The sequence below is a fragment of the Sesamum indicum genome, linkage group LG13 (assembly GCF_000512975.1).
Source record: "Sesamum indicum cultivar Zhongzhi No. 13 linkage group LG13, S_indicum_v1.0, whole genome shotgun sequence".
Lineage (NCBI taxonomy): Eukaryota > Viridiplantae > Streptophyta > Magnoliopsida > Lamiales > Pedaliaceae > Sesamum > Sesamum indicum.
In genome coordinates, this window is record NC_026157.1 from 4,120,458 (window position 1) to 4,132,929 (window position 12,472).

Sequence of the window (12,472 nt, forward strand, 5' to 3'; positions counted from 1 at the left end):
TCTCGAATTTAACTACTATATTGACGCCTCTTTTTATTTGAAGCATACAGAAGAAGCACCAACTAACAAGAACCGTATTTATGCGTAAAAGCTGTACAAGGAAAATCTTAACCCAGAGAATGAATAACAAAAGATTATTCTCCAACCTCCTAATCAACATGCAAAATGAAACTGATAAAGAATCCTACAATCAGCACAACAACAGTAAAAAAAAACAACCTTTATAACAAAATAATAATAAGCTCAAAGAGCGCAACAGTATTGCCGCACATTGAAACTAAGAGCTAAAATTTCCCAGCAAACTATAAAAATCACAATAACAAAAGAAAGGGTACTCCTTTTACAAATTCAATTGTACTTCTCCCCAAACATTAAGTCTTCCCACCAACCTCATTTTGAGGCAGAAAGTGGAGGGGTAAGAGACGGCGTCGTGAATCACATCGGTGATATGCGGAATGCTGAAGCGCGCCTCGAACTCCTTCTGGTACTTCTCCTTCCATCCGGGATCGCTGTAGTCAATGGTCGCCGCAGTAGAAACGTGCTTTTCCGTTCGCGCTTTCGCGTCAACGCTCCTCAAAGTCCGGGTAAGGTTTGACTTTGGATTCTTAAGCGACCTTAAAGGAAGCAGAGCATGATCGGAGTGAGATGTCCTCGGCCGGAGAACCAGCGTCTGTTTGATCGGCCGCGAGAGGGCTTCCATCAATTCCCAATAACAGTTTGAAAATCGAAAGATGTTTATGTGCGTATATAAATATACACATACATACAAAGCTTTGGATTTGTTTTTTAGTTACAGTTAGATTTTTTCTTTTCCACCATTTTCCTTTTTTAATTGTCAAAGTTCAATTTTTCCACGTGATTTTTCTAAAGCAGCTGAAGTAGCGTTTACTTCAAACATGAGTTATTTAAGTTGTATGATAGATATTAATAGAATTAATTAGATTTTATTATTCAAATAATGACCGTTTTTATACTTTAAGGTCTAAATTTCTTTGTGTTAATTTATCAATTTTACAAATTTTTGTATTTTATTATTTATAAATATTTTTTAATCAAGTTATTTGTGGAAAATTTTTTACAGTAGTGCATATGTGATATATAAGAATTATACGATATGATATTTTTTATACATGCACAACATGTGATGCTTTTCGGGTAGAAAAATTAACAAAAAATTGGTCATATACGACAAAGTGCAAATTTTGTAAAGTTAAGATAGTAAATTTACACAAAAAATAGTTTCGATAAAAACGTGTAAAAACGGACATAATTTATCCTAATTAATAATTGGGTGATAAAAAAAATTGGACATTACCTTTGGACTAAATTCATCCACAACAAATACTGTAGTAATCAATATTCTGGAAGTGATGGGTTCACTAAAAATGCCTCCCCTATTTGGAGCAGAACCCAAAAGAACATGTTCTGGAGTTTGGCGAATGGGTGTATTTCATTTTGGCATGATTGGTGGCTACAAGAGGGTACAATACAGGAAATGGTTGAACATGAAGATGCAACATCTATTCCAGTTAACTGCTTCGGGCTCAACTTTGACTGGGATTTTCAAGGGTTTTGCCACCTCATCTAGTGGAAAAAGTGGCCTTTGTGCCCATTTCCCCTCCTGAAAACCTTCTAAAACTAGCAAATTCTCTATTCAATCAGCTTGGGAATGCATTCGGGATCTCAAGCATGTTCTTCCACTCTACAAGAAAATATGGTGTCCTCTTATTCGTTTGGAGGCTTATCAACTCTGGGATCCCAGTAGAGGGCAGACTCCAGAAGAAAGGTATTTCCTTGGCTTCCAAGTGTTGCTGTTGTCGAGCACTTGTTCTTGACAATGAGCATTCTATTGAAGTCTGCAATTATTTTGCTACCATGTTTAATGTCACCCTCCCACACATCACCAATATCGTTACTTCCATTCAAGCTTGGAAACTCAGGGAATCTCACCACATGCACATCAGACACCTCATTCCCGCGCTTGTACTATGGAATATTTGGATAGTTAAAAACGATAGAAACACAGGGGCACCCCCTTCAAAGTTTCTTCCATCATCTTCAAAACCTTCAGAATATTAGCAAAAGCAAACTGTGAGGACCATGTTGCAGCAAACTTTTTGAAGCTTCCCCTTCTGCAGAATTTGAAAAATCAAATATCTGTTTTGGTACACTGGAGCGAACCAGGTCCTGGGTGGTACAAATTAAATACTGATGAAGCGTCCAAAGGTAACCTAGGGGCTTCAGGAGCAGGTGGCCTTCTGAGAGATCACAAGGGCCTGGTACTCTTTGCTTTCTTGGAACCTTTGGGAATCTCCACCAACACTTCAGTTGAACTACAAGCACTCTACAGGGGTTTACAAATTTGCTTGGAGAAACAATTTCATAAAATTTGGATTGAGGTTGATGCACTACACATAATCCAACTCATCTCCAAACAACGCCAAAGAGCTTGGAATCACCAAACACTTTTTCTAAAAAATTAGATTATGCCTTGCTCAATTGGAGACCAAAATATCTCATTTTTATAGAGAAGGCAACCAAGCAGCAGACCTACTTGTTAGCCAAGCCTGTGTTTGTAAAGAATACACGCTCCTGGCTGATGATCAAATGCAAGGCAAGACTATAGGGATTACCAAATTTGACTCTTATGGATTCCTCAACATTAGAATTATGTAGAGATGTGAGGGAGTTGCACTCCCTTATGCTTCATTTTGCCTTAGCTACCTTGGATTGTCGATGCTAACCTTACCTGTAGGTGCTTATGAGGACTCATGAGTTGACTGTTCTATCCTCTTTTATGCTTGTCTGTTTGGTGGTGTTGGGTTCATGTTCATTTTGCTACTAGTGCTTGGGAGGTGTCCTCCATTGCATTGCATATCTTGAACATTCTTATTGTTTGGGAGTTGTACTACTTAGTTTCTACTTGGGCTTTATTACTATTGATAGATGTTAGGGGATTGTACTCCTTGCTTATACTCTCTTTGGTCGAGCCACGAAATGGAGGTGCTCTCCTTTTTTGGCTGCTTGGTGTGTTTGATTTTCTGTTATACGTATCCTAACAAACAACTGAAGGCTTCAAGTTGAGACATATTCGTTGCTAACTGGCGAAGTGACAGAAACTTTTTGACATGCTAAACTTTTGACTCAACTTGACTGTAATCTATATGTATAATTTTTTAAAAAGTAGGATCAATTTATATAAATAATATTGATGTTTATGGTAAATATGCATGTATAATTATCCGAGAAAGGAGGGATATTCATATGATCGAAAATTTATTCCAACCTAAAATTCTTGAGAAATTTTCTATTTCAATCAAAGGAATGAAAAGACAGGGGAAATATAATTTATATAAACAGCCATAAATTAGAATGTCTAACTATCTTATAATTAATAGACAGATCTTTGTTTTTAGAAATTTAAAATTTATAACTTTGAATCCATTTATTCATATGTAAACTTGAAACTCCATCTTTGTTTCTTGGTATTTTCAGACAAATTTGAACTACAAGACAGATTCTACGTCTCTCTACATATGTCCAAGCATTAACATCAACACGTGAAGATTTTTCACTCTGCATTTTGATATTGCTTTAAGACAATCCCAATAGTTGTTGATCCCTTCCAAGTAAAGCACTTCAGTTTCAGTTTCTTGAAAAAAACACCTCATAGTTTCAAACCTCAAAATCCCACACACTAAAATCGCATTTCCAGCAGAGACATTTGGCGGGCAAATTTGAATCAGTTAACCATAAAAACGACATTAACGGCCCTCTCAATCCTTAAACTCTCCTCTTCATGTCATAGTCACTACAACAAAGCATGAAAGAGAGTCGCACCTCTCCTTGTCACCCCACCTGAATATAAATTCCATAGCATGAAAGAGAATACAAACACAAGTAGCATGGGTTGTACAATGGAGTAATAATAGTGAACAAACTAACATTTTCTGTGCGCTCGACTCGACTCGTGAAGTTCGATTGCCAGCTCTTTTCTTGTAGAACTCTAAAGCCCTCGAAAACTGTAAGTGTAATATTTTTCTTGTATTTGTATCTTGTCTTTTATGCAGCAAAAATCGGCAGTGAAAATTGAGTCCAGATTAGGTAAGCAGAACCTAGCCAATCAAATAACAAGTGTATATATTATACTTGTTGTATGATCGGTTTAGGTATGCTCAGACGTGCTCCGAGCTAAAATTTTCAATACCAGCATTAATTGATATTGAACGTAACAGACGTTCTGGACATTTTCAAGGCTAAAAAGTCGTAACTACTAGCACCATTATATGAAAAATGTCTGTGGAGGAGTTGAAGATACGGGAGGAGCTAGAACTGGACGTGGAGAAAGGTCTGGAGGAGGAAATCAAAGACGGGATATACCGTCTCGCCCTGAGACTGCACAGGCTATACCAGCACCAGAAAGACAGTGCATCGAAGCAAAAATGTGATGGCAGAAATGAACGAGGAAATACAAGGGGGAAGATGCTGTCTGAGGTCAACATAAACATTAAAATGGAAGGCGGAACCACAATTCAAATAAAAGAGATCAAGAAAGAGGCTGGTCGGAACGACCGTTGCACCAGAATCCCGACGCCTAAACATGCAAGAAAACAAGAAAGCATTGCTTTCCAGTCTCCTCGTGGCGTCAGGTTTGATTGGGCACAGAGTCTTAGAACAGCGTCGAGCCCTTCGCATATTAACCGTAAAATTGAGGAAAAACATCGACATAAAGTGAAGGAAAACGAAGGTAGTGGAAATCTTGGTCCGAGGAGGGGCAAGGAGGATATGGGAATCAAGACTGCGTTATTACAATTGGGATGGAAATATTAGGATCTTCAAGTATTTTATGGGTGCCGTACGTATCCAATATGGTGATGCTCTAACTCAACTAAAGTTTTATTAATGAGAAATTTTAATTCGAATCGAGTTGGATTGGTTTTGAATAAGTTATAATGACAAGTACAATACATTTATCGTGTGATTGGTGTAGAGTTTATAAAAAGTAATCAGTTAAGTGAATAACACTTGATTTGTTATTAATTTAATTTGATCAAACTTAATTTTAATTGCTAATGTTGGTATTTAATGTATTCTTCTTTTGCTAATGTCGGTATTTTCATCCAAATCCTAACGGAAAAGAGTCAGGTGTAAATAGTGATTTTTTGGAGGGAGTGTACGTATAATTTTAAAATTTTTTTGAGAAAAAATATATATTTTTATATTTTGGGACGGGGTTTAACTGTAATTAACCCTTTTATTTATTTTGTTTAGGTTCTCTCTCTCATGCTGAGTACAAATCCATACACTATATATAGTTTGGGCCGTTGTATGTATAATAGTTGAAACCTGAGTCCGACCGGTTTGAGTTTGTGGACCACTTTTAATCACAATGTGGGCCAAAATTTGGACATGCAGCAGCAATTATATAGCGTTTGGACTGCACTGGCATGGCAATTGAAACTCTAGAACTAAATAGGACAATTTCATGATTAATCGATCATAACAAAGGTTAATAATATCCCTAGATTAATCTAACATTAATGATCTTGTCCAAATTAATAATATGATTAATTTTGGATTTTGATAGAGTCTTATAGAACAATATTTAAAGTAATTTATTGTGTATTAGTTTTTGAATGAGATTTTATTTGATCGTTGAAGGGTTATTGTTGGAATATCTCAATGCTTTTTTTTTCAACAATTTGTTATTGTGGGTCGACTTATTTTCTTATTACAAAAAGGTTGATTTATTTTATTCGAGTGACTTTGTTAAGCGTTCGTAACTCTCAAAATAAATTTTACCACTCGACGAATTCCAACATTAATTTATTTGGATTAAATGCATTTTTCTTTTTTTTTTTCGTAATTTTGATTATTTAGCATTATTATTATTTAATTTTTTATAATAGTTTTTTGATCCTACATCTTTTAAGCTTTTACGATTTCAATCCTTTTGTTTTGTTGGAATTTAGCTTCACTGGCAGAAGGGTGAATTTCGAGGGATAAACTGACTGAAATCGGAAAAATTTAAAAGGTGAAAGACCAAAATGCTACTTTAGAAATTTAAAGGACAAAAATGAGCCACTAGGATTAGTAACCTTAATTTTAAAAGGTCACGTAAGATGCACATGTATTTTTTAGGGGAGAAGGTGAACTCCGACAAAAAAGAGATTGAGATCGTAAAAATTAAAAAGATATAGGACCAAATATTGTTTTAAACAATTAAAAGACAAAAATATAAAATAAACAATTATTTACGAGAACAAAAATACATTTAAACCTAATAAATTATTGATTAATGTTATGATATGAATTATGTATGTTTAAACGTTGTCAAGCGTACGAAACAGATGCATGGATAAGTTGTTTAGTTTCCTTTCTAGGGAATTATAATGAGGACGACAACCTTAATTATGAGACAGTTTTGAAGGTTGAATGTAATAATATAGTTATAAAAAAATGAGATTTGGCATGGATTTTTCGATCATTTTAAAGCCCGTGTCATGTAGGAACAGGTATTGACACTCAACAGGAATGGTAGGTGGTCGATGACGTTAGGATCTAATTGTTTATGTGCTATTTTTTTGGCGTGGCAAAATCGTTACTATAGGTGTTCCAAAAAAACTAGTACAATTTCCGTTCCAAATACCGATCCAAATTTGAAACGGTAAAATAGTAAAACTCTGTTTAGGACACTTTATTAAAATTAGTGACGGTTTTGAGATGACCGTTCCTACATGTGATACAATGAATATAAAAAAATGACAATTAGAAAATGTATTCCAAAATGAAGTGCAACTTGAAACAATTTTAGTACGCATGTGGATTAGTATTACAAAACCTGTTCCTATATATGATTTCTACTTAAAAATTGTTGTGTTACAACGACTGTGACTAAATTAGTTCCAATTTGGAATGAGTTTTGTGTAATATTAACAATGTATTATTAAGGCCGTTTTAAATAAGGAACAATTTCAATGGATAGAAGATCGTTCCAAATACAATATAGATTATAAGTCAACGACTAGTTTTTAACGGCTATTGTTTGTGTTTCAGGAACCGTTACAAAAACTGTTCCAAATTTTCCTATATATATATATATATTCCTCTCTTTTCATTTAATCTTACTATTTTCTTCTATTCTCTTATATTCTCTTTATTTCCTCAATCTCTCTTTTCTTGATCTCTCACTGTACTACTATACTTTTATACTCTCATTTGTCAATTTGTCTTGAAGTTTTTTGAAGTTATTTTGGTCAGGTAACAACTTTAACGTATTTTTTAATTGATTATATTTGTTATACTTTTGTCAATTAAATTTAATATTATAATAATATATGTGTGTGTTTGTGTATAGGAATCATCATTTAATGTTATAATTCACTTACCATATGATTGATATACAATTAAAAAAAGTGATCAATCACACGACAAATACATCTTTGACAGTGCTTGTAATGGTTGTATTGCCGTTTTAATATTTTTATTCTATCTTGTTTTACAAATCCATATCAATAATTAAAATAGAAATTTTATTTAACGAATTTAAGGTCCTATATATTAATTTCTCAAAGTTTTGACCCTATAAATAAATAGAACAGTCTAAAAGTAAATTAATAATTTGATTACAAAAAAATCTTAATGAAAAGAAATGGATAATTAATTTCCCTAAAAGTGGAGGGGCACCCCAGAAATAATGGATATATTTCAAAACAAAAATGATGGGTATTTTGACCAAATTAGCCTTATGCGATGGACCACAATTTGTATGATAGATAGGGCAGCTTTAGCTGATACTGAGAATCCCCCACAACAGGAAATGTGTTGCAGTGGCAGGTAAAGCGCTTGGGCTGCCCCACGACATTTCAAATTATTTGCAGTTACTATACTATAATTTTTATTTTTTTATTTTCCGAAATTGAATTTCCAAAGTTCATATCACGACAAAATTCATACTTATTTATTTATTTATTCTATTATTAATATTAATGTCTATAAGCATGATACATATATGAAATTACATTAAATCCCACGGGACGTAGGGTTCAATATTTTTAGTCTTCTGATTTCGAAATTTTCAAAATGGTCCTAAAATTGAGAAAATTCGACACATTTATATACTTTACGAAATTTTTTAAAATTGCTTAGAATTGAAAAAATTTAACACGTTTAATCCCATAGATTCCATAAGGCAGAAAACCAAAATGTGTTAAGTTTTCTTGATTTTGATATCATTTTGAAAATATCGTAAAGTAGAGAATTAAATATATGCATTTTCTTATTTTTGGGACCATTAGAAATTCTATAAAACAGAATATTAAGAAATTCATTTTGAAACATATGTTTTATCGTATGATATTTGCTCGTAAGATTAGAGAAAAAATCTCTTATATTTGTATTTGGATTAATATATTTGGAGCTAAGATTTAATAATAAATCCACTAAATTTATTTGAATAATTCTATATTTCAAATGATTTGAAATTCTTCAATTTTAATTTTGAATTATTTTTATAATTGTGATGAATTTCAAATTCATTTAATATGGAGTCGTTTGAAATTCTTTTTTTCAAATCTCTCGTTCAAATCTAAATCCATCCATTCAAAAGAACCCTTAGAAACTTTTGTATTAATTTTATCTATTTTTTAAAAACGGCGTTGTCATGATGTGCCGTTCAAATAAGTACATACTCAGGCGTTCTTAAATATCTATACTATATATTAATGGAGATGGCCCTTTTAGTGTCCGAAATATTTTTTGGTTAGCTTTTTTTTAAAAAAATTATTTTTAGAATTATTTATTTATTTCTAACTTTTCCACTCATGGCTCTTTCATAACTAGATAAATTTTTTTTCTCATGCATTTTTATTAGAGATAGGTTTATTTTTTTTATTATCTTATGTTATTTTATATATTTTAGATAATTTTTAACTCTAAAAATTAAATATTATAATTTATAAAAATAATTTATTTTAAATATTTTTTTAAAATTCAGCACATACATAAAATATCCTACGCTTACTAATTTAAAGTAAAAATAGTCAAATATGCATTCCATTTTAAGACATTATCATATTCTCATCTAACGTTTTATAATCCACTCAAATTCCATCCATAATAATTAATACTCAGTATGTCCATATTTCGGCACATCTCATACCACGCGGCTAGGGTAGTACCCAACTACCCAGCCAAGATTACGAACTCTTAGATCATACATACATATATATATATATATTAATATTATTATTCTATATTATTATATCATGATCTTGTCCATCTAATAATTCAACTCCATCTAAATACTTTCCAATTCATTAAACTCAAGAAACATTCTACGACCCCTACATAGATTTGTATCCACGTGGACCTATGAGTCAACTGGATATCAACTCACATTTGAATTTCAATATATACATAGAATTAATTAAAATTAAATAGAAACTACACTTTTTTTTAAAAAAATAAAATTACACGTATACCCTTAAAAAAAATTTCGATTTACATCTGATCCCTTCCATTAGAATTTGAACGAAAGAATACTAAAGTCAGCAAAAAAAAATATTATAAATTTTTAATTTTATTTCTATGTAATATATTTATAACTATAAAAGGATAAATATAGTATATATATTAAAAGTTCTAGCTCAAGCAAAAATAGGACATTTATGAACTGCAATGACATTACGACAACATTGTATACAAATATTGATACATCTGCATTTATATAGAGACATGTTGGTGTAAGATGGAGCAGATATATCCCATGTCCAAGATTATTGCACATATACTACTAAGAAGAGAGGAATAGTAGTTATATATATATATGTGTATATATATAGAGAGAGAGAGAGAGATGTTGGAGTAGTGCCCACATGTTTCCCTTTGCTCCATCAGAAATAAAAAAGTTGGAATATATGCAAACACAAAGCTATAGAGCAGCTTCGGATCCATCCTACTTTCTCCAACATCAACAACTTGTCCATCTTCTTGCATGTCTTCCTGCTTTTCTTACAAACAACTGATGATGTATATATGTACATGTAGTTGTTCCCAATGCAGCAAATGTATGTAATAGCTAGCAGCAGTCATGTACAGTACTATACAACAAAGTAATAAAATGAGAAGAAGACAATTCATGCCATGCCAGTTTCTATTTACAAATTTATTTATACGGAAATATATTTATATGTATACTTCTCATGAGCTCTTTCCTTCCCAATGTGCACACCCTTCTATGATCATACATTTTTTGGTTCCTAGCTTCTTTTATGGCCTTTAGCTAGATCAATCATCCACAATTATATATATATATATATATAGTACTAAATTTTGGGAAATTCTCTTACCTTATCTTGTCATGTGATTGTTATACAGTATAAAAAGGAGTGACTAATTTCATGACAAGTATAATTATATCTGTCATACCTAATTTAAATAATTTTTTTTCAAAAATCTTTTGATGTAGAAGAAGTCCACATAACTTTTGTAAGTGTATATTATAATTAATTTACTTTGAAGAATTTTGAAAAAATTACTTTCCAAATATACAACAATATATAGGGTAATTACAAATCATTTCTTGTTATTTGAAAAATTATGAATAAGTTGTGAAATTAATAACCGTCTAATAAATACCTTTTGTGACATCTTATTATAGGGGGATATTTGCTAAATGTCCGTTAATTTTATAGGGGTATTTGTAAATTTCAAACAACGAAAAAATATTATAATTACAACAAATTTTATGGGAATTCGTTGTAATTTACCCTCGTATACAACTTTTCTATTTCGTAGGACATCAAAGCACTAAAATGAACATCTACGAAGGGAACCATAGGTTATGATTTTTTCGCAAAAATATATCTAACTGATTATAAAGATGATCATTAGTGATCTCGAGACTAGTGAATGGCTAGTGGTGATATATATATATATATACAACAATTTTGTATTTTTTAAGAGATATAATGTAATTATACAAAAATTCGTCGAACACTTAAAATGATGGATCCCTTATGATCTCCATTTATAACATATATATATATTAGAAAAATGGGAGAAAATTGAATGTGTGGAAGGAATACTCGTGATCTTGGAATCATGGACACTTTCAAGAAATTAATTCAAAGATGCTTCTTGAATACAAAAGTAAATGCTGCACAAGAAAGAGATGATGATCAAAGTACCCTATAAAGCCCTTCAACACTTGGCATTTTTTGATCGATCAACTTCTTTGTAGAAAATAAAAGATGAAAATACTCTCTCTCTCTCTCTCTCTCTTGTAAGAAAGAAAAGGGAAGAGAGAGAGAGAGAGAGCATCCCCTATCCACATTTAACGGAGGGCAAGATGTGTGTTCACTTTCATCAATCTCTTCTTCCATAGAATTAGCTCATCTTGCAAAATCATTGAGAAAGCACAGAGAATTTGGAGCATGGGATTCTATGCAAGAACTAATTAGCTTTCTTTCAGGTTTTTTATTTCTGTACGATGAAGATGGGGACAAGGTGGTAATGGAAAAGTAGTGCAAGAACTCTAAACGAACAGATAAACTCAATTGTGAATTCACACGATAAGGTGGGAACTTTTTGCATTTTGCAGACAACAAGGTTTATATATCATCAACAACAACCTCATTTTTCAGCTAAGATTAATGGGCAGCTTCAATTCTTGATCATCAATACTAGCAAATCAATTACCTTTTGTCTTCATGCAAGAATGAAACCTTAAACCTATGCATCAGAACCCATCCAGGAAAAGAAACTAGGAAACAATTAAGGTAATAAACCACACTCCGGACACCAGGGAATTGATTGAGGGAAAGAATCAATATACATACACAAAATGAGAAAATAAAAACCCTAATTGAACTTAAGAGTAGTACTAGATCGAATTATGAGAGCAACAACAATGACAACAACAAATTTCCGAGGAAACTAATTCTGAGTACTACTCACCAACCCGCATTCAAATAAATCTTGTCCATCTGCTAATTCTTGCTCTCTCCTCCTGCATGTTTCTTGTAAGAACACAACATATGATGACCTACATAGAATACTAAAATTTCCCTCCCGACATTAATTTTTGGAACTAGTTAGGTTTTCTTACCAAGAGTGTGCTTATTGTTGTGCATCCAGACTTTGAGCACATGTCTCTTGATGCCCAATTCGCTGCAGAACTGCTGCACCATTTCCTCATCCTGCTTCTGGATTTTCCACCCCAGACGCTCAGCAAAATTCAGCATTTTGTCCTTCTGCTCTTGCGTGAACTTGGTTCTGAATCTCTTCTTCCCGCCGCTGCTGCTGGGGTTAGAATAGTAATCCTCCATCTCATCTCTTGACCCACTTCCACCTCCGCCGCCGGAGTTCGACGGCAGGGCCAGCAGCGTGGCCCTCTGCTGCTGCTGCGGCGGAGCGACGTGGAGGTACCCGCTGGGCCCGCCACGGTACCCGAAATGGGGATGTGGGTGGT

The 12,472-nt window shown here is 33.0% G+C and overlaps 3 protein-coding genes across 3 annotated transcripts in view; 1 reads left to right on the plus strand and 2 right to left on the minus strand.

The window, feature by feature from the left end:
* The window catches only part of LOC105176410 (ATP-dependent 6-phosphofructokinase 5, chloroplastic), an 8,041-nt gene extending 7,276 nt beyond the window's left edge, over nt 1–765 (minus strand). Inside the window, exon 1 of the mRNA XM_011099199.2 lies at nt 390–765. Coding sequence (XP_011097501.1) covers nt 390–700 — 311 coding nt within the window. The 5' untranslated portion in view covers nt 701–765. The remainder of the gene's footprint in view (nt 1–389) is intronic.
* LOC105176423 lies at nt 4,163–4,952 on the plus strand. Its single transcript, XM_020698700.1, has one exon. The coding sequence runs from the start codon at nt 4,294–4,296 to the stop codon at nt 4,828–4,830; it is 537 nt and encodes a 178-aa protein (XP_020554359.1). The 5' UTR covers nt 4,163–4,293; the 3' UTR covers nt 4,831–4,952.
* The window catches only part of LOC105176411 (zinc-finger homeodomain protein 2-like), a gene marked incomplete in the record, with an annotated part of 1,204 nt that continues 507 nt past the window's right edge, over nt 11,776–12,472 (minus strand). The window contains 2 exon segments of the mRNA XM_020698667.1: nt 11,776–12,010; nt 12,110–12,458. Coding sequence (XP_020554326.1) covers nt 11,991–12,010; nt 12,110–12,458 — 369 coding nt within the window.

What these genes read in the sequence shown, in the direction of transcription:
- LOC105176423 (XM_020698700.1), top strand. Translation starts at nt 4,294, where the DNA reads ATGTCTGTGGAGGAGTTGAAGATACGGGAGGAGCTAGAACTGGACGTG.